The 22,816-nt window shown below is 45.6% G+C and overlaps 1 protein-coding gene across 1 annotated transcript in view; it reads right to left on the reverse strand.

The window, feature by feature from the left end:
* Positions 1-105: 105 nt before the first annotated feature.
* Positions 106-22,816, reverse strand: part of NID2 (nidogen 2) — a 79,113-nt gene continuing 56,402 nt past the window's right edge. The window contains exons 9-21 of the mRNA XM_036842643.1: positions 22,067-22,210; positions 21,237-21,365; positions 19,468-19,611; positions 12,397-12,516; positions 11,339-11,569; positions 7,663-7,884; positions 6,872-7,041; positions 4,523-4,652; positions 3,944-4,115; positions 2,967-3,124; positions 1,665-1,788; positions 1,087-1,199; positions 106-806 (exon numbers count right to left, since the gene is read on the reverse strand). Of these exons, the coding sequence (XP_036698538.1) occupies positions 796-806; positions 1,087-1,199; positions 1,665-1,788; positions 2,967-3,124; positions 3,944-4,115; positions 4,523-4,652; positions 6,872-7,041; positions 7,663-7,884; positions 11,339-11,569; positions 12,397-12,516; positions 19,468-19,611; positions 21,237-21,365; positions 22,067-22,210 (1,868 nt within the window). The 3' untranslated portion in view covers positions 106-795. The remainder of the gene's footprint in view (positions 807-1,086; positions 1,200-1,664; positions 1,789-2,966; positions 3,125-3,943; positions 4,116-4,522; positions 4,653-6,871; positions 7,042-7,662; positions 7,885-11,338; positions 11,570-12,396; positions 12,517-19,467; positions 19,612-21,236; positions 21,366-22,066; positions 22,211-22,816) is intronic.

Raw genomic sequence — 22,816 nt, forward strand, 5'->3', positions numbered from 1 at the left:
ATGTTTATGTATTTGTATAATTAATTAATCTGCTTCCTCCCTGGTGGTTTAGGTACATGCCACCCCCCAACTTCATTACACGTATAGAAAATACAGATCCTTAAGTAAGTCATAGGAAAACTTAAAATATTTTATTGGAGTAATCTAGAAAATTTGAGAACTGTTACATCTTTGGTATTTATATATAAATGTAGTAATTTCTGTGGGTAATTCTGTAGAGGGATTTAGGATCAGAAAATACAAACTGAAACATTGTAGCACCTTTTAATATAAATAGAAATGCACTTCTTATGCAGAGGTTAAAAAAAAAAAATAGAATAAGAAGTTGGTTCTTTCCCATCAGTTCTGCATAGCCTTCTCTACATCAAGGTTTATGATCTTTAGGATCATATTTTTATACTGATCACATGTACTTTAATTTCTTGGCCAGAAAGAATCTGTAGCAATAGTCAGATTTAGGGTCTTAACCTGCTCTAATTGGTTCTTAGTTCAATTAATTTGACCTTTTAAATATGACATAAATGTTTATTAAAAGTTGCTTTAATAAGCAACAATTAAAATTGTTACCTTTTTAAACTTGAAATAACTTTTGTTTTTAAAAATACAGTAGTAAAGATTGAGGTATAAACTTTTCACAAAATATACTTAGTCTTTTTGCACTGAAAATGTTCATCTTATATGTCCAGAACTTCTAATGGCCAATTGCTTTTTCACTTTCTTCACCTTTGTTCGCAGTAAATGTTCTTTAGGGTCCTGATTCCGATTGTAAACTCCAAGTCCTTTATAATACCATATTTACTTTCTTCCTGTGGAGGGAGGGGACAGCATGTGAGTATTTTTATATCCAGTTTGCCACAGCAAGTCTTTTAAAGGGGAAATATCCTAATAGACTGACCGTTTTTTGTGTATAGTTAAGCTAGGTAGACTTAAGGTAGTAGAATGGTCACCCCTATGTGTTGGCCATTAGCTTTTCTAGGTCAGAGTGGCTCTCACTGGTGGCAGCAGCAGGCCAAGTGTGGTCAGTTACCAGATCTATCTTTCTCTACCTGGCTGATCCCAGGGAGCCACCTGAGCATGTCCATTTACCTGTTGGGCAGTAGGGGTAGACTGCAGTTATCCCGTAGAGATGAGATCGCTGCTCTGGGAGATACTCATCAGTAAACTGGCCACTGTCTCTATTTACTGATATAACACCATCCCTGGTAACAGAAAGGAAGAGTGAATTCACAGGATTTAAGGTTGGATAGAAAAAGCCAGTTTATCAGGAAGAGAAATCTCTGCCAGACTTCTAGAATACATTTTTAAAAGTCAATTTAAATCACATAACTAAATAAGATACCTCATGGTACCATTTAAAGGTAGTCTTTTATTCTCTGAAGATCAGATTCAGAGTAATGTGCTTCCTTTTTGGATAGTTTATTACCAAATAGCTCTGCCATTTTTAAGCTACATGTGAGCAATACCATTAAATTTCTGGGTGATGTAAAAGTATGCTTTTAAAAGCAGTTAACACTTGAATGATGTCTGCTAATGAAGAGAGAATGAAATGAAAACTTTAGCAGGAGGGCTTAATAACTAAAGTCGCTTACTAACATTTGGTACAAGTGGTGTGTCTTCCAAAACAGTTTGCCTTTTCAGGCTTGTCCAGAGTGTGTCAGGCTCACCTTCTCCAGTCGGTGTGGTAGAAGTGATCTGCATAGCTCACAATGCTGAAGGGGTAGTTGAGGTTGTTTTGAATAACACGCCGTCCAGTTCCATCAGGTAGTGTACACTCTAGTTTTTTAGTTCCTTTTAAAACATCAAAGAGGGAAAAGAGATCCTTTCATGCGATGGGGAAAAAAAAAATCCTTTACCAAAAATAGTGGCAGGTAAGTTCATTCTCAAAGGAAACAAAGGTAGAACTAGAGTATTCTATCCCCATTGCAATAATACAAATTAAAAACTGTAAAATTTTCCTATTCTATTACCAGTGTCTTCAGTTTGTTTAAGAGCATTCTAGTTTTTAGTGGAATTTAAACTCTTAATCCTTTTTTGGAAGAAAGGATTGCATTTACAGAAATCTGGCTAAGTTTCTCCCAAAGTAGGACATTAGAGATGAAATTATGTCAGTGTTAAAAAAGTTTGTGTTAGCTCTTAAATTGTTGTAAGCATAACATTTGGATAAATATTAATACTTGCCCTTTGTAAGCAATGTATAGTAATAGCCAAGGCTGCCTTTCAACTAAAATCCTTAATTTTTTTTTTTAAAGACTGTATTATTTTCTAGTTAGGAATAAAAAGTGCCATTTTTCAATGTAAATTTTTAAATAGCTAAACGAGGCAAGAATTTCCAAGTTTCACATTTCTCATGGAACCCTGATTTAAATTTCAAATACTTATTAAAAATATAAATGCAATATAATGAAATAGCATCTTTTCAGTTGTGCTAATAATGAAATCACACAACAGAAAGAGAGAACCTGGGAATAGGCAACCCAAATTTATTACTGAAGGAAGCCATCCTGCCACATCACTTTTCACAGAATGTCCTCAGCACAATAGCATACTGACTGTGAAAGTAACAGATATTTATAAATGTTATAATACTGGCAAAAAAGGAAAATGACCCCTGTTCATTTATCTAAGCCTGTCGATTCCAACAGTGGGTAATATTTATTTTCTAACCTAAAAAGTGTGCCAAGTGCTCATGTGGAGGAAGGGCAAGCAGGACAAAAGTAGGTTGGACATAGTACTAGCCCTCAAACCTACCGCCTAATTCAAACACATACATCCAGGACCTCAGGAAATTCATCACAGGAGTCATTACAAAGTGTCCTTTAAAAGGAGTAGATCATTTGCTGTACTGTTATAAACGTAAGCCAGAAGTCCCAAATGGTGGGATTTGGTTTTACTGTAAAATCTGTTAGAGTGCTCACGCTTACTGAACATTGTGGTGTTCTGTATTTGCATTCCATGAGTAGTAGTACCTGCATCTGCCCAGCAGAGCAATTTGGAGAAGGGGTCAAAGGTTAAACCATTGGGTAGTCCAATGTCTTTATTCACCAGAATTCTTCTATTTTCTCCATCTAAAGACGACGATTCAATTTTAGGAGCTTCTCGATTCCAATCTGTCCAGTACAAGTTGCTGTGGATAAATTAAATGGAGAAAGATAAACCTTCCCCAATGTATAGAACCCAAATTTCAGAACGATCTTTGAGGCTTTTCACTAAGCATTTCTGAGTCAAAAACACTTCGCTGAAAGTGAAAGCTGAAGGTTATCTTGACTGATTTGAAGGTTTCTCTGGAATTTCATTTGGTAGAAGCCCCATTAAATATGGCAAGAGTTTCTCAAGGTATAGAAATCCTCCCTGACTCTAACAAGTCCCACTGAAACACGGACCAAGTTATATGTCCCAGCTGATGACCTTAGCAATTATCATAGACAGGAAACATTGTTCTTTTGACTGTTGCCACTGTGAAAATGAGGTCAGAGAAATAACATGCCTGGTGTCTGAGTTTTGCTTACTCACCAACTAATGCAGGTAACCCCACTGCAGGTTTAACACTGGGATTTCCTAATGTGTTGCTGGAGGAGACTGACTTCATTCCGGTTGAAGTGCTGTCTCAGGCTTGGCCTGATCATCTGATCCAAAGTAGCCCCCAGTCTCTCTCACATACTCTGAATTCTCTATGTATCACATCACAGGCTTAAGAATTTCCTTGTTATTCATTAGTTTACTGTCTTATTTCTTCCTAGTAGAACATAAACTCCATGAAAGGACAGACCTTGTCTTTGCCTAAACAGTACCTGACACCTAGTAGATCCTCAGTGAATACTATTAACTTAATATATTTTGAACTTTCATGCCCATGTTCTGACCCTCCCCTACAACTGTACTTAGAGCCCAAGGGCTTCAAATGAGGATCTACAGGTAACAGGAGAATTAGGGAAGCCCGGCTGACCCTCGGATTGGATCCACAGCGATGGCGCGGGGGTTCACCAGGTCCGTGTGGAAGAGGGCCCTGCGCTCAGAGCCGTCCAGCCTGGCCCTCTCTATCTTATCCAGGCCGCTGTCTGTCCAGTACATCGTTCTACGAAAGTGGTCGATGGCAAGTCCTTCGGGGCTTATCAGACCTGGAATAAAACAAAGGCAGGGCTGGAGCCACTGCAGCTATGAAAGGTGAACCTGAAGCAGAGCTCTGCTTACTACGTTTGAATAGTTGGGGGAAAAAAAAAGTCTTGAGAGTTTCTAAGTCAAAACAAACAGAGTCAATAGAGGAACAGATCCTGCGTTAGTTTTTCTACCACCTCTAGTACCCTCTAGCCTAACAAGACCTCCCAGCCTGATGGCACCAGGCATCCCCAGGGCTGGGGCCAGGCGGCATCAACTGTAGCCGCACCTTGAATTCTTACCGCAAGCCCTTTCTATTCAGAGCCCTATCAAGAAGGTAGAGGGGAAACTTTGGCGTAAAAGAGGCAAATAACTTGGACTTGGTAGAATGAAATGGAATGGGAGTTGTCTTCTGGGTGAAGCTGCTGACCTGAGTTAATGATGGTCTCGGGCTCTGCTCCCGATTCCAGACGGGCGCGGCTAATTGTCCGTCCAGCAACGTCTGTCCAGTACACCATCCTCTCCCGGCAGTCGTAATCAATTCCCACGACTATGGAGCCCTTTGTGACCAAGACACAGAATTGGAAGAATTAGGATTCCTTGCATTTCCCCCGACTTCATGCTCGGCTGCCTCACTCATGCGTGGCTGCAGCGAACAACCCTGCATCGCATGGTTTTACGGCAACCGAGCACAGTGGTTAGATGTGTGGGTGATGGAGGCCAACTTCCCGGGGCAGAGCCAGGCTTGGCCACTTGCTAGCTGTGTGACTTCGGTACTGAACTTCTTATATGCCTTTGTCTCCTCATTTGCCAAATGAAGATAACAATACCTACACTTCACGTGGCTGCTATAAACATTAATACCATAAGTGCTTATAAAGTATCCTAATCAGTACTTAATATACTGTAAGCTCTCAATAAGCACTATTACTATTGGTGGTAAAAACAGAAGTGATTTCATGAAAAGATTAGCCCCTTCAGTGATTAGAGGACAAATGCTAGTCTCAGCGAAGTAAGTCTTTAATATTTCACTGGACAAAAACTGACTCTCTCAAATGTTATCAGCACTTTTTCAAAAAGCCTTTCTAAAATTTGCCAATATATAACAAAATCTACCCTCCCCTCCCCTGTGAGTGAGATCTTTCTGCTATCTGAGGTGCAGTCACCCTTACCCCCACATCTCTGCCTCTTCCTCCAAGGCAATCATTTAGTTGTACTCTTGTGTAAAAGAAAGTTTACAACTTGATGGGTTAAGGAACTGGGGAATAGTGGTCACCTGACCTCTGGCTAGGGAGCTCTCCCCTCCTTCCTTATTGCTAAATAAATGATGCAGTCTTTTTTTAAATGCCGAGTCTGTGATATTCCTTTCCAAAACTCTGCACAGAAGTTGCTTCATTCAATTTCCAACCCAGAGTCCTGCTCTGAGAAGCCTGGCAGATGTGCAGAGCCAACATGCAGGGGCCACCCAGCTGTCCCTGAGGTCATGCAAGCTCCCTGCTGGCCTAACAGCCTCCTGGGGCTGTCCTGAACTTACGCCTCTGGGAGAGGAGTCAGTACAAGAAACGACAAAGCAGGATTAGGCTCCTGGGGAAGAGCGGGCAGTTTATATGGGAGGATCTGAAGGTCAAGTACAGTTTTAAAATTTAAAGTCATCTGTCTCGGGCACGGGTGCACGGGCCTCCACTGACCCAGGGAATCATGGGATCCATTAACTCATGTAATGATTTCAAGGTTTCTTGGAGGAAAAAGTCCCGGTTTAAGTAAGTTTCCACAAGATGTGCTTAGAACCCATATTCCATTTCTCTTTCAGTTCCACCACCATAACCATCAACCACCCTGCCCTCATCAGAGGCAAGTTCAGAAATGCAGTGAAGCCACCTGACTTGGCTAGAATAAATAGTTAGCTTGAGGTGATGACAATTTTCTCTTTTAGAGAAACTTTACAAAACAGCAGCGAGTATTTGGAAACGCATACACAACTCACATCTTGGAAAAATAAAACCCACATTGTTTTCTGAACACTGGCTACTTCTAAACTTTTTTAGACCAGATAAGAGGTTGTTCATTAACAGAAGTAAATGTAAACATGGACGCTGTATTATTCTTTCTCATAGATGAGCAAGTACCTGGAGCGTGAAGTTTAGAAATGGAATTAGGCGATTTTCCATTGTAAGTGTCAGTGCCTTTCTGGTGGACTTCCTTCTCTTTTCCCCATTTTAGAGAAGAAATCCCTTCTCCAAAGTGGAGTGCCTTGACCACAGGGAGGCTGCTGGCTCCGGAAGCAGCCAGCATCCCCTGGGGAAAGCCCTGTCCATGCCCTTCCATGATCACACGCTCCCCAAAGTTTCATCTGTGACGGAGTCAGAGAAGACAAGAGGCTGGTCAACAGAACCAAATGGGAGGGCAGAGGGCTGTAACGATGAGGCCATCACTAGTTGGCTTCCAGGATCTCTGCAGAGACGTCTATGGCTTAAAGAGAATGCTGGGGACTTGGGTTTACCTTCTGTCATTTTCCCTTGGATCCCCATATGCTGCCTCAATACGCTGCCAACTCTGAAATTCCCTTACCACGTATCCGAAACCCCATGAACCAACTGGAGAAAGCGGCCTTGGTCAGTCAGACGTGACTCCCAGCCACAGAGAGCCCCCTCCTCTTCTGTGTGTCAGGCTCCCAAAGATGGCAGTCCAGAAACCCTCCAGGATCCCCCTCCACCTCAGACCTTGCCCAGATCTGGAAACCCGATGCAGACCCGCCCCCGGGGGGAGAAATCCACTTTACATGCAGCGACAGCAGGGTCTTGGCTGTGTCCTTCTGAAGCCTGGTACCATTGAGGGGCAAGTGGCCGATCTGCTGGCCCTGGGCATAGAGCAGGAAGGTGCCCACGGGTGGAGGGCTCACGTCGGGCCGGGGCGTGGGCCGGGCTGTGGGCGGAGCAAGCGTGGGTATACCTGCCGTGGGGAAGAGGAGGGTGTCAGGAGCGGAGAGGGAAGGGAACAGGGTGGGTGGGGAGAGGGGAAGAGAAGTTACTTTCCCACATACCAGAGCCTCCAGAAACATCACAAGTTTTTACCCTGGACAGATGTGCTCCAGATGTTCCTTAAAAGAAAGTCTAATTTCTAGGGTTTTTCCCAAAGATCAATTATGTAAATCACTGCCAATTACTGGGGAGGAAGACAACAAAACATTCCCCTCAGAACAAAGGAGAAAGTTTTCTTTTCCTTTTTTTTCTTTTTTTTTTTTAAGGGAAAAAATCCAGAGGCAGTGTTGTGTCAGCTTCTCTCTGGGGCCCCAGGGTGACACGTGTCCCCTTTCACCCTGGGCTCAGAGTAGGGAAGGGAGGAGGAACTGCATATTGAATTTAGTTCCATATGTTCTAATTACAGAAACCGTTAATGACAAAACCAAATGTTAAATCTGAATCGGGATATGGGGCAGACCAGGTTATAAATCAACACGGCTTATCAGTGACTTCTTCTGTTGGACCTGTTCACCCCTCATTCCCCCCACCTTCACCCACAGCTGGCAGCTTTCCTTCAGGGACACCTCAGATGCCGCCCCTGGGTGCTTACATGCAGGGGTGATGCCTGGCTGGGAGCGGGTGCCCGGCACCTCTCTGCCGTCCTGGTCCACACACCAGCAGAAGTCACTCTTCCCGTGGCACTGCAGGGGCATGAAGTAGCCCAGGTCATCGCACTGGGGCACGTACTGGTCGTCCCTTGGTGTGCCACCGTAGTGCTCCAGCAGGCTTTCCCTCCAGCGCTCACAGATGGTCCGGGGCCTCTGGGTGGGCTCTGAGCAGGTGGGGACAAAAGGCCTTTGATTGTGAACCAAGGACGGAATGTAGCATGTGGCTCAAGATCCCCACTCCTGGCCTCCTGGCCTTCTTCCTCCTCGTATCCATTAACGACGCCTCAGCCAAGCCCCTGGATGCTGGCCCTGAGTAGCAAAGTGCTCTAAGCAGTTCTCCACAGGAATCAGGAGAAGGGGTCGTCCTGATGCTCCTGTCTCCCTAGGCCAGAAGGACTGTCATCAAGGCCGAGCCACATCAGGAAAGAACAAGAGGAGGTAACATCTGGGGTGCAAAGCTCGCTCAGCCTGGGAAGGGGCGTGTAACAGTCCTTTGGGACTCAGGGCCTACATGATGCTTAAAGCCAATATTTATTCTTTCTTGTTTCAAACTCCAGGACCTGCGTCTGAGAGGGCTGTCTTGACACTGGCCAGTGTGTCTTAGAAAGTATTACCGAATGCCCTACTTACGTGGCCCTAAGTATCTATCCATTGTAAAACTATATTGAGTAAAAGTAAAACCTATTGTAATTAGTATGTGTGAGCGTAGGAGAGTTGGTGGCAAACAATTTGATACTGACTGTGAGACACTCCAGCTCCTTGAAGTCCTTTGGCCACCCTGCTCTGGGCTTATCTCAAAGCTGAACCTTCTTATGGAGGCTCCAGCTTCCCACCATACTGCTCTGTCCCCTCCTTTCTCCAGCTTCCTTCCCCATCCTTGCCCCTGCCCCCCACGCCCATACCCCCCCCTTCCTCACCACCATACTTAAACTCCTGTTAGCTGCCCTTGCAGAGCAGTTTCTCTGCCTGCAATTTTTTTCCCAGACTGCTTCCACAGGGCTGCCAAGGCTCTGTCCCAAACACGGCAGTTCTCTGAGAGGACTGCTTCAGGCAGTTTAACTTGTACAGCCTCCTAAGATAGGATTACCTAAAGGAACTTAAGTAGAAGGTACTTCTCCTTTATTAATTCCTGCAACTCATGCCTATGGTCTGTAGAATCATACAGCCAAGTACTTACTTATACCACCATGTGGATGTGTAACAGAGATCTCGGAGGAGAACAAAAACTGGGCTTTCCCCCATCAAAGCTGCTCTCCCCTAGACCTTTCCATGTCAGTAGACAGCACCTCCATCTTTCCATTGCTCAGGCCCGGTCATCCCTGACTCCCTTCTCTCATTCTCCACATCTGATATGTCAAAAAATGTCAGCAGTATATCTTCACATCTCACCACATCCACCCCTGTCATCTTATGCCAGGATTACTACGATAGCCTTCTTACTGGTTTCCCTGCTTCCATCATCTTTCCTGCCCACCCACCTCACCCCTTCCCCCACCCCACTGTAAACTCAACTAGCAGCCAGAAAGAGTCCCTTTAAAAAAACTCATTTCATGTCACTCCTCTGGTCAAAACCTCCAATGGCTTCAAAGAACAGTTGAAAACATTACATTTGGGCTCCAGCACCTACACTTCCTCTAGGAAAGGATGGTGAATAAAATCTTCAGAGCTCAAACCCAATGATCACAGCTCCAAGACTCACGACGTTTGGGGGAAACGGATGCCCTTCAGGCTGTCTCTATAGCTTATGACCCACAAGAAGCAAAGCTCTTTTTAAAACATCTTGGAGAAGGAGAGACTGACTTCCTCACCCAGATGTGTCTCAAAGGACCCAGAGAAGGAAATGCCACTTCCTCAGACACTCACCATCCATCACCAGAGGTGGGATTCCCTGGAGAAGTTCCCAGCACTGCCCCAGACCCACATAACAAACTCAGAGGATCGATTCTCAGGGGACCACCCAACGAGGCCCATCTCTTTGTTTGGAATGCGACACACAGCACAGTCAGCTTCTGGGAAAGGGGCACCTCACGTCACCTACACGTGGGCATCCCAATCACTCCTTATTATTTCAAGCTACTTCTCGATCCAACCATGGATTTATTTCTATTTCTGGTTGGCAGGGTTTTAAATATTTTTAAATCTTGAGCACAGAGTGTTCTCTCTCCCTTCAAAGCTGACCCCGTTATGAAGATGAGACTGGTCAGAAATGGCAGCCGAAGCCAAACCAGCACCAAGAGAGAAGCTTGGCCATGGGAAAGAGTCTGCACAAAGGAACATGTTCTTCTTTTAGTAATTAACTTTTCATTCTCTTGGCTCCCTTCTGGATCACTGTTCTTAACACATGCCTGTCTTAATAAATTTCATAGAATTCTGAACCATTCCCTTAAGGCGCCTCCCAACCATCTGATTTCTTCAAACCCCAGCTGGAGTTAGAACCAAGACTTTTTAAAGACTAGGCATGAGTGAAACAGAATTTCTCTGTATTCTTTTTTTTGGGACCTGCAAAATATTTTCCTAAAAATAGGGACAGAGAGGAACTAGAAGTGTCACTGTGAAAGCAAGGGTATATATACATCTAGATTAACAATTTTTACTTATATGAATCTTAGAACCACTAATGTCCTGGCCATCACAATTCATATTATTGAAAGGATCAAAATTGGTAGTAATTCTCCAGTTCTTACTCTCATACATGAAAAGCCAAGACTAGTACTTATGGAACCCTTTTCAATAGTAAAAATGGATCTTTGAATAGCAAGCTCATGAATATGTATAGGAATTATTTTGGCTAAAATGATATCAAACCAATTCTATGTTCTTCATAATAAAGTTCTTCTGTATTAAAAGAAAAAGTTCTTCCCATCTTTGAACAACTCAGCGAGGCATAGAAACCTGCCTTGGCAACCTGCGGTTGGCGTGAACTGAGCGCTCGGGAACCACGCCTCACACAGGTGGGGAGTGCTCAGACGGTAACAGGTTCATGCGCTGCATCTCAGATCACGCAGGCTAACAAAACAGGTTCCTGCATCTCTTCCAAAGGTGGCAGGAGCAAGAGCGATTCCCCATCGACATGTGAGCCTGGCTAGAGAGGGCTGGGGTTACTTGCTTAGAGCAAACTAGCTGCATCCACCTACGCGTGTCATACTTATTTTTCCCACTGATACTAAAACAGCCTTCAAACTGTTTCCTGCACTCCAGAAGTCAGAGTTAAATGATACAAAGTTACATGCGAAGACAGTTTTCCTTTTGGACAAGAGGCTGGTCTGGCGAGGTTATCAAGCTCTAAGATCTCCCTAAGCTGCAGTAACACATTTGGGCAGTGACCTCAGCCTGACCTCCACACTCAGTCTCAATTTCTAGTCTTGTACTTGTCTAAGAGGCTGGAGTCCAACATGCATGTCATGCACGGGTCTCTGTGTCCCTGTAAGATGTACGTGCACATAGGTGTGTGCCCACCATTCAGGTGTTCCTAGGAGGAAGGAGGCTATGCAAGGATGACGATCAGCCCTGAGTCTGCGTGGTCTGGGCAGGGGTTACAATCTATCCCACAGTAAGCACCATTCTGCTGCTCTGCCCCAGGCCTGTGCTGGGACCAGGTGTCTTTCCTGACTGGCTTACCTTGTGGTCCGCAGCGAGGCGGGACGGAGCCAGGTGGGGTCCGGGTGCCAGGGACTTCCTGACCATCGGGGTCCACGCACCAGCAGAAGCCAGTGCTGCCGTGACACTGCAGCGGCAGGAAGTGGCCCTGCTCATCGCACTGCGGGATGTGGAGCTGGGCAACGGGATGAGTGCGCTGGGCCTGGGCATCGCGCTGCTGGTGCTCACAGGGTCTCAGTCCAGAGGCGGGGTCTTCCGGGACCAGAGCAGAGGAGATACAAAGGAGGAGTAAAAGGCATTGCAACCCATCCACTTTTACCAGCCAGCCTCAAAGTCTCCTGAGGGTTTCTTTTTTTCTATAACTGGAAGACAGGATAACATGGGAAAAATAGCAAGGCGCCGGAATTTTGGAGTCCTGGGTTCTTATTTTAGCTCTGCCACTATCTACCTAATTTCCCCCTAATTCCCGCAGTTTACCCTGTAAGTCCTGGCTGATTATACAGTGAAACAGCCCCTCCCCTCAGCCCTCAGGGTCCTATTGCCATTTGGGTAAAATGAAGAGCAACCCATGACTTCTGTTCAAACATTCCAAGAGACCCCAGAGAAGACAATTACAACTGTATTCATCCCCTGAGGTCCAGAGCTGGAGTCTGAGAAACTCCAGATCAAGGGCAGTTGCTAGACTGCACCGTGTTGGCCAGGTTCTACTAGAACCGTCACCATGGGGGCTAACTCCCCGCTCACTAGTGCATGTGTCTCCTGGTCGGTCAGCTCGATCTCAAGGCTTCATCTAAATTGCACTTATCAAGGCAAAGCAGATCAGCAAGAGAGTTAACCAGAACTGCTACTAGGTAGGACCATGGATGGGCCATACGTCGGGCCTCCCAGAATGCTAATAACCAGTGAACTATCAGTAAACTAGGCAGCCAGAAATAATGCAGGAAAAAATCCAGAGCCTGGAAAATCCACCAACTCAGGCCTCAGACCGGATAAGTCAAGAGTGGGCTGAGGTGCTGTAGAAAAACAGCATTGAAGGATCCGGGAGTTTTCTGTGCCTGATCTGGCCCCCCAGACTGTACCAGGTGTGCACTGAAATCCATCCCCATGATATCCAGGTTGGCAACGGCAGGAGAAGGAGCCAGGAGTATTGGAGCAGGTGGCCGAGGGGTGACATCTGTTTTCCGAGCATTCGTCAACATCTGCAGTGGTCAGGGAGGGAGGGCGGGAAGGAAGGAAGGAGCATGACCTTCACTGCACACAATCCATGCCACCACATGGCTTTAGTGCGCGTGGATCAACCACGAGGGCTCCACTTCAGAAGACCTCGGGCATGAGCAGAAACACGTCGGCACCTTAAAGGCAAGCTTAACGGTCCAAAGTCGAGGGGCACGTTCAGTGTAGAAATCAAACGTATACTTCACAGAGAAATATATCCTGGCATCTTTCATGTACAGTGAATTCCAGGAAGTTTTTACCTTTGAACTAACCTTTAGTCCGTAAACCATTCATTCCTTTCCATTGTATTCCATATAATAAATACACATAACAATAGTTTTTTTTTTTTTTTCCTTTCCTTATTGGCACCATCTCCCTATAGCACTGATTTACAGGTGCAAAGAACCCACTGAGGCTCCAAATACTTCTTCAACTAAGTTAGAAGCACATTCAGTCTTACATAGTCAGAGAGTCCTACTACCTAGAATGCCCAATTAATCAGAAATTTTCTTTACTTTCCACCTTTAGAAGAAATAGAAAAGTATAAGAAAAATATTATCAGAGATTTTGAAACAACACATAGAAAAGAAAATCTAAATTTGTCTGGCTTATCAGTACAAACAATTCAGGGTCCTAACATTCTCAATATGGTACCATGAGGATTAATTCTCACATTTCTCAAAACTGCAACATCCTGAAACTTCAAACAAAGGCTGACTTACATTCCTTTTATTTACTGAAATCAGCACAGGCTGACAATAGCAAGACACCACCCCCGCTCCACCCTGCTGCCAAAAAATAAATAAAAGTCTGAAAATATCACTGTTGAAACCAGTGGCCAGTGGTTGAGATAAGCCATCTTCAGAGACAGGAAGCCTTCCTGAGTAAAAGAAGGATAAAGGGTGTAGATCTGATCAAGGCTCAACTGAAAATAAAACGGAGTAGTCACATCTGAGGTAACATCCAAGAAATGTTTTTAAAATGTGTGAACAGGGAAAAATGTGGGACCGGGTGATCGGTGTAAAACCTAGAGAACAGGAGTCCCAGAAGGAGAGAACTGCATCAATTCTGTACAGCTCGTGCAGAGACACATCGCACCCTGGAAGCCGGAGACTTACAGTCCTGAATGTGACGTCAATCAGACGTGGCTCCTCGCCCAGCCTCCGGGAGGGACCCAGGTGAGGTCTCTTCTAGGGCGATCAGTGCCACCCTTGCTGTGACCGTGCTCGCACTGAGCCACCTTCCCATGACTGAGGGCCTTTCCCAGGTACCAGTAAGTAGATGTGCTGGTTACACAGCACAGACGTTCTGTTCAGGGGAGAGGAGTCTCTGACATCGTAATTAGCAATGTAATTACTTAATCTGCTTATCGTCAGGCTCAGGGAGTTTACTGCACATAAATTAGTTTACACTGAAGTCCAAAACCCCTGAATGCCTGACACAACCAAGTTTAATGCCACCCAGAGAGGCTCTGCCTAGATGAACAGTGGGCCTGTCTAGTCACCTTCCGTTCACTGACAAAGGCTGGAAAGTGGTTATAAATTCATTTGCAAGGTTAGAAATCAAACCAGGTTTGCTGGTTAGCTCCTCAGTTAACCAAAAATAAACCGAATAAAAATAATTACAACAACAAAAAGCTTATCTCCAATCCAATCATCATGGATTCTATATTGTCATACTTAATTATCTTTGAGGTTGGCCCTCTGTCTCTTCAGAAGGACAGCTCAAATGCCCAGTTGGATGAAGCTGGTGCCCATCCAGATCCTTGGGACTGGAAGATGCTATAAAACCAAAGCTGTAAAAATTAACGTCCAGCCAAATGCAGGAAATTAAAGCTATTCATAATGCATATGCTAAAAGTACTTCTCATGGTAACAGGAACCCCAGGCAATGGCAGGAAGCAGGAATTCCTGAGATACAGGGCCTATTTCTAGAAACCACGGATCACTTGCTTGTGATTATTTTTGAACTAAGAGAAAGAGGACTCCCCAGAGGTACCGAGTTATGTTCTTAAAGCCTATGGCCTAGGAATTCTGACCGGACCCGAAAGAGCAGCCACCCTCCCACAGATACCAAAGTCACCGGGAGACGATAACTGATGAAGCACCAACAGGGAGAAAGTCTCTGAAGAGACTGAAAGCATCACGAGTGAGCAACACCTGTCCCCCACAGCTGGAGAAGTTTAAGACTCCCTGAAGCACGGTCCCCAACACCTCTTTGGAGAACCTTGCACCGTGACAGGAAACTGGAGGCTCGCCAGCCAGCCCAGGGCCTGGGTGCAGAGCAGGTTACCCCCCTCCTTAGGAGCGCCAACCCTGAGGAGTGTGCGGGGGAAGCCCAAGCTTTTGTGTAAAGGAGAAGTCTTCCCAATTTCACGGGCGGTCAGGTGTCGAGAGAAAGTGCACAGAGACTTTCAACCCCTTGGCAAGGGAGGAGCTTCCTGTTACACCACTGGGGACGGGGCGGGGGGGGGGGCGCTGCTTAACCATCACTGTTGGGGTCTTCAAGGATTGGAAGAATACTGAGGTCAAGGCAGCGAGGTTCAAGGCAGAGCAGAGCCCCTTACCAGTCAGATAATGCAAGCTGGCTTATTCTCAGTGTAATTCTCCATTCTGTCCTCTACCAAGCTGCTAAGAAAACCTGTTTGGAAACTGTATTAAAAATTCTCGGGCTTCCCTGGTGGCGTAGTGGTTGAGAATCTGCCTGCCAATGCAGGGGACGCGGGTTCGAGCCCTGGTCTGGGAAGATCCCACATGCCGCGGAGCAACTGGGCCCGTGAGCCACAATTACTGAGCCTGCGCGTCTGGAGCCTGTGCTCCGCAACTAGAGAGGCCGCGATAGTGAGAGGCCTGCGCACCGCGATGAAGAGTGGCCCCCGCTCGCCGCAACTAGAGAAAGCCCTCGCACAGAAACGAAGACCCAACACAGCCAAAAATAAATAAATAAATAAATTTAAAAAATTCTCTATTTTGAGTTCATGCTTTGGTGCTTCAACATTCTTCTCCCTGCCTTACTTCTGAGCCCACACCCAAAACCAGCTGAAATCCCTTCAAAACAAACCCAACCCCTGGACTCTAGCTTCCCCCTCTCTACCTCCCCTGCTTTGCTTTTCAACCACCCAGTGAAATTTCCTGGCGGCCAACTCACCTCGACCCGCCTCCAGACCCCAACAAAGGCTTCGGCCCATGAGTTCCTGCTCCCCACCTACTCGGTCAAGAACCCTGCTGCTGGCTGTGCCCTTTGGATCCTGCGTGGTGTGCAGTGACCCGCTCTCTGGGACCTGAGTATAATCAGCTTCTTCTCTGCTTCCGCTGTGACCACGCCAACTTTACTATACCTTACCCAGCATCTACACGCTTCCAATAGGAACCACGAGAGAGGACAGTGTAAGTACCTCTCCTCACGGCCCTTCTCTGGGTAACGGGCCATCTGTAACCCAGTACCTCAACTCACACGTGAGGAAAGGTCCCAGTTCAAAACACTCTGCTTTTCCACCCGGCAGGATCATCAAGATCTGCAGGGACAAACATGCCTGAGAAATATCCAGCTCACACCAATGCAGGGCTGAAATCAATCCCCACTGAGGGGAGCTGGAAAGATTTCATTCAGTTGCATAAAAGTAATTCCTCTTAGTGACTCAGACTAGGTCGAGAACCCAAAGCCAAGTGCAGCCTCCCCGGGGAACCTGGTTTTTAACAAACTGGCTGGAGAAAAACCCACACACCCTTTTAATGCTAGTTTGATGGAGTGAAAACAAATGTGTGTTTCAAGTGTGCACACTTTCCACAAAATAGAGCCTTCATCTCTATTTTTCTCTTTCTTCTCTATCGCTATGGTCACTGGGACACATGCACACTGTGACATGCCTTTAAAAATGCACACACACACACATTTATATACTTATCCTGCAAGCCTCCTTCATGATTAGCCCAGCCTGATTTATGCACAGCATAGGTCTTTAGGAAAATGACTATTCATTCTCTACTACCCCACAGCCTGGAAGCTTGGACGGCAGCCACAGGGTAACTGACTATGGCAGGCAGCCTCTCAGATGGTCCCCCAAGATCCCTTCCTCCTGATATTCAGTGTCTTACGTAATCCCCTTCCTTTGAGTAACTTGCTTCCAACCAAGACACTAAAGCAGTATTGAAGGGATGTCATTTTTGTGATCACTGCCAACCTGCTGGCAGACCTCCTGCTGCTGGCTTTGATGAAGGAAGCTACTTTGTAGGAGAGGTCCTCGTGGCAAGAAGCTAAAGGTCACCTCCAGGCAACAGCCAGCGGGGACCCGAGGCTCTCAGTCCGATAGTCCTTGGGGAACTGAATCCTGCCAATAACCACGTGAGGCTCTTTCCCCACCTGGGCCTTCAGATGAGGCCCCAGGTCTGACAGAGACCCCCTGACTAGACCATATAGAGAATAATAATGTGTACTGTTTTAAGCTGCTATGTTTTGGGGGAATTGGTTATGCTGCAGTAGATCACTAATACACTGGGGAAGCAATGGATGGGCTTGGCCTATTTTTAAGTTTGTGGGTTCCAGAGAGAATCTCAAAAGTAGAGAACCAGGGATAAAACAGGGACAACTGAAAATGGCAGAAATCAGCAAGAAGACAACAATAACAAGGAATGACAACCCTATAAAACTCCTAGCATGGAAAAGTAGCTAATTTCAGGATCCTAATATGACCCCCAAATGTAACCCAAGTCCTACAGGACAAGCAGAAGTTAAAAGAAGGGAGAGAGAATGATTCTAGAAGGGGTTAGGACAAGAAGCTCACCTACATTAACATTCTGATTTTAACACTCATCACATCTAAGCTGCAATAATTTCAACTTCTTTGTTTTAAACCAAAGACCTAAGGAATGAAATACTTTCAAAACACCATGTCTGCTGACCTGAGCAGCCGGATGTTTAAATACGAAATTCTACTGACAAGATTTTTTCCTCTGTGCATTCTCGTTTCTGAGAGCCAGTAGTGTGTTAAATCGAACTGAATGATGAGTCCCACGAGGTGGAAAGAGCAGTATTTCCACTGCGGGGGCTTAGCAGAAACATGAGAAGTTTATGTGTGTCACCTGACACCCCTCCCTCCAGACCTAGAGGGTACCTCTGTCTGTACAGAGTATCTACTACACATGGAGCTCTCCGGCCGGTCAAGTGGGACAAGCATCTGTGACTTACAAATCTACCTCATCCTAACTTGAAAAGCACCTGAGCTCTGTCTAAACCTGGGGGTGTTTTTAGGGAGAAGAAAAAAAACCTCAGGGTTGAACTGAGCCATAGCTTTGGGTCATTTCAATATAAACTGTGTTTTCAAAAGTAAACCATACAGCTGAGCTTCTGTACAGCAGAAGTGGAAACATTAAAGAGCCAGGTTCAGACAATCCCGAAAAACCCCACATCTGGAAAGGAGTAGAGGGGCTTTGCTGCCCTGACATGTCTGTTCTGTCAATAACGCATGGCTTCAGGCTGCTGGTCCACTCAGCCTGTCCTGCTGAAACCAAAGGGAAAAGGGAGGAGGAGGAGAATCAAACATCTAGCGAGGAGGGCAGGGCCAAGCTATTCGATCAGTTAACAAGCTCCCAGGGGGCTTCCCTGGTGGCGCAGTGGTTAAGAATCCGCCTGCCAATGCGGGGGACAGGGGTTCAAGCCCTGGTCCAGGAAGATCCCACGTGCCACAGAGCAACTAAGCCCGCAAGCCACAACTACTGAGCCTGTGCTCTAGAGTCCACAAGCCACAACTACTGAACCCACATGCCACAACTACTGAAGCCTGTGCGCCTAGAGCCCGTGCTCCGCAACAAGAGAAGCCACCGCAATGAGAAGCCTGTGCACCACAACAAAGAGTAGCCCCCGCTCGCCACAACTAGAGAAAGCCCGCGCACAGCAACAAAGACCCAACGCAGCCAAAAATAAATAAATTAAATAAATAAATTAAAAAAAAAAAAAGAAGCTCTCAGGAGTTACAAGGCTGTTCTTAGCAAATCAGCTCAGTGGGCCCAGGTATACGGGGGCAGAGGCAAGAAGCAATTTGATGAGAGAGGGAAAGCCTGCATTTTAGGTTTATATTCCTAAAACCAACCCTTTTCCCACCATCCTCTCATTCCCAGTGTCTCATTTAACCATTATTTGTGTGCATTACTGACAGATGTTTTGAAGATCTTTAGTGATTACGTAGATTTACTGAATGATCTCTATATTAAGGTATTACTAATCCCAGTTTCATGAACATTTATAATCAGTGTTATGCCTAGTTTTTCAGTAACAACCTCATACAGTTCTAAGTTAAATTTGAACAGTTAGTCCTGCTTTCTGGTTTAGTGATTTTATAAAATTCAGTATGAAGTCTTAAAGATAGTTAGATTTCTGGGAGAAAAGCTTTGAGTACTTAGGTATGCATTAATATCCTTTTATATCTGTGGATTTATTTCTTCTCTCTCTCTCTCCCCTTCCAGAGAGAGAGAAGAAGGGGAATAAATTCCACAGAAAGAACTGTATGTATGTTTAGAGATTGCTTAAATTACCACTTCACGCAGGGGAATAGCAACTAAAAATTAGGCAGGACTGGAGGCGCTGAATTAAGCCATTAGCCAGAGAGACTGAAGGATGGAGACTTCCTCCCAGGAGGATATATGACTTTCCCCACATCCCTCCTGGCTACACTAGCTCCAGGGAACAGAAAGCTACAAGCTGGCAGGGTCTCCCCACTGCTCCAGGCACGGCTCTTCCAAGGACAACCATACATGCTCAACAATCTGGTCCCAGGGCAATCACCCTCGGCCTCTCTTTCTGACTCAAAGGACACCTTTTCTTTCTCTTTTGGCAGTTCCACAGAGGTGTGAGTCAAAGGAAGGGAGAGGCTTCTGAGAGGCCCTGGGGATGTGCATCCAAAGCAACGTTCAGAGTCACTGAGGCCGCCCACAGTTACTCACCGGTGCACTGGTGCCCGTCGCCAGCGTAACCAGGCAGGCAGGCGCAGCTGAACGAGCTGCCTCCGTGGTGAATGCACTGGGCCTGGCCGGCGGGAGCACAGTTGTGACGGCCATCCTCACAGGGGTTGGGAGGTGGGGTGATCACTGAAAAGAGAAGAAGGCAAGGATGTCCAAGAGCCCAGACCTACGAATGGGTGAACCCTGCTCTCCACAGTGTGATCTGCACACCAACAGCATCGAGACATCTGGGGGCTTATAAGGAATGCAGGTCCTCAGGCCCCAGCGTGGAGCCAGTGAATCAGAATAGGAATTTTAACAAGATCCCTAGATGGTTTGTATGCATATTAAGATTTGAGAAGTGCTGATCATGGTCTGTGGCTCTAACACTAGGCATGAAGATCAGTCATCAAAAACTGTCCTTGGTGGGGCTTCCCTGGTGGCGCAGTGGCTGAGAATCTGCCTGCTGATGCAGGGGACACGGGTTCGAGCCCTGGTCTGGGAGGATCCCACATGCCGCGGAGCAGCTGGGCCCGTGAGCCACAACTACTGAGCCTGCGCGTCTGGAGCCTGTGCCCCGTGGCGGGAGGGGCCGCGATAGTGAAAGGCCCGCGCACCGCGATGAAGAGTGGCCCCCGCTCGACGCAACTAGAGAAAGCCCTCGTACAGAAATGAAGACCCAAAACAGCCAAAAATAAATAAATAAATAATTTTTTTAAAAACAGTCAAGCACGGATGGCTTAAAAAAAAAACTGTCCTTGATTAAAGTTTATAACTCCCCAGAGCACTGCTGCTTTGCATGCCTGCGTACACACACACACACACACACACACACACACACACCGTCTCTGTGACTGCTGCTACTTTTTCATCTCACTGGATTGAAAAGTGGGTTGGCTCTAATATCATCTAGCTCTAACAGTGGGATGAATTTGGAATTCTAGTTCTTTTGGATCCACTTTTTTTTTTTTTCAATTTTATTTATTTATTTATTTATTTATTTATTTATTTATGGCTGTGTTGGGTCTTCGTTTCTGTGCGAGGGCTTTCTCTAGTTGTGGCAAGTGGGGGCCACTCTTCATCGCGGTGCGCGGCCCTCTCACTATCGCGGCCTCTCTTGTTGCGGAGCACAGGCTCCAGACGCGCAGGCTCAGTAGCTGTGGCTCACGGGCCTAGTTGTTCCGCAGCATGTGGGATCTTCCCAAGCCAGGGCTTGAACCCGTGTCCCCTGCATTGGCAGGCAGATTCTCAACCACTGCGCCACCAGGGAAGCCCTGGATCCACTCTTCGGTCAAGTATTTTTCTGGAATTCTAGAAAGGGTATATTTATTACAGACAGAGCTCTTTGACCAGTCAAGTGGGACAGGCCTCTTTGAATTACAAATCCATTTCATTCTAATTTGAGAAACATTTGACCTCTATCTAGACCTGTTGGTATTAGAAAAGTTCATAGTCTTGTTACATGATTGGGCCAAACACCAAGATACACAGCCATCCCGAAAGAGGTGAACATCCTTCCATAACTTACACCAAAAATATCTATTTAGAGAAAAACAACAACACAAGAACAACAAAAAAACCCAAACAAAAACAAAACCCCAACAAACAGGGCTGAACTGAGCCATAGCTTTGGGTAATTTCAATGTAAATTGTCTGTTTTCTAGAAAACCATGCAACAGAACTTCTGTATAACGGAAGTGGAAACAGTAATGAGTCCAAGAGCAAGGTTCAGCATGATTTTGGCTAAAAAGAGGCACAGTTTTGGCACTCACAGACGCAGGTGTGCCGGTCGTCTGCAAACTCATAACCACTCCGGCACTCACACCTGTAGCTTCCCAGCATGTTGACACACACAGAATTGGGGCCACAGCGATGGAAGCCGGTTGCACATTCATTTACATCTAAGAAGGAATAAGAACAGAAAAGGCTGCATAAACCAAAGTCCCCACAAGTGCAAGGTCTGCAAACTCAATGTTCTCTCACCCTTAAGAGGTTTCAATGGGACTAACGGTTGGTAGACTCAACAGGGGTTGAAATGCACGCTAAGCACCAGATGTGGATGCATGTTGCCGATCGTCATAAAAATAAACATTTATTTCAAGTCATTCAAGTATGGGCCCCAGGGAGATATGTTTTGAACAAATATTCTGAGAATTCTTTAAACATTTAAACAATTCTGAACATTTAGAAGAAAAACTCACAAAGTAACGATTTTTCTCTTAAAATGTAAAGAAATTTCCACTACTGTTTTTGAGATACAGTAAGTGAAAGAAATAGGTGAATGTCTGAAATCTGAAGGTAACCAGAAAATGTACTCTTTAATGAATGTAAAAAATACTTGATTCCATCTTAAAATGACAACATTTGAGAATGTAAAATATTCAGGAATTACAATAGCCATTTTCAGAGTCCCAGCCCAAAATACCCACCTCCAAACTACCCTCTTAAACCTAACCAGAATATGCTTAGTTTTTAAATAGCTGTATTTAGATGAATAGCTGCTAAACTCATTGATCCATGGAGATGACAAAGCAGACACTTGTCTTCTATGGACATAATGTTGGAGGACTCCATGAGGGAACACAGAGCATACGGCTCTTACCCACGCAACTCCGTCCATCTCCCTGGTACCCGGATGCGCACTCGCAGGTGTAGTGTACACCTGTCGCCGGATGGCACCGAGCTGTGGTGGCACACGTGTGACTCCCGTCATAGCAAGGATTCACTGGGGTGGGATCTGAGTCCCCTGCATGGGTAGAGAGAAAATAAAAAACAAAAGCACAATCTGGCTGTCATAAAGAGAACGGCACAGAAGGAAGAAGATCGGCAAGTCCTTGGAACTGTCTGTGAACCTGTCTGTCTGGGGCCCGCCTGGCGACCTTACTAAATTATTAATATCCAAAGCGAGGGCGGATCATCTGCGTAGCAGTTTTCGATTCCAGAATGGCTTCCCCTTGCCTACTCTGCAGACTACTAACCTTTTCTTGTTTACAGCAGGTTTGTGTCAGGGAATAAAAATATCCAACACATGGCATCCTTTTATTTAAAAGTGCTTTCATTCTATCTTCTCAAGATAATTCTGTGAGGCAGGCTGTCATTCCTTTTATTGGTAATTTTCACCGATAAGGAAAATAAGCGAGAGACATTAGAAAAATTGCCCAAGCTCACAAAGCCAGGAAGTGGTACATCAAGGACTTATAGCCAAAATTTCTGCCTCCTAATTGAGCAGTCTCTCACCAAGTGCACTATTCTATGGGTCAAAATTCAATTAATGAGAAAATCTTGCTTTTTAAAAAAAAGATTTATTAAGACCAAATAAATAGGAATGGCTTTCACAGTATTTACTCTTTAG

This window comes from Balaenoptera musculus, chromosome 2, assembly GCF_009873245.2.
Source record: "Balaenoptera musculus isolate JJ_BM4_2016_0621 chromosome 2, mBalMus1.pri.v3, whole genome shotgun sequence".
NCBI lineage: Eukaryota > Metazoa > Chordata > Mammalia > Artiodactyla > Balaenopteridae > Balaenoptera > Balaenoptera musculus.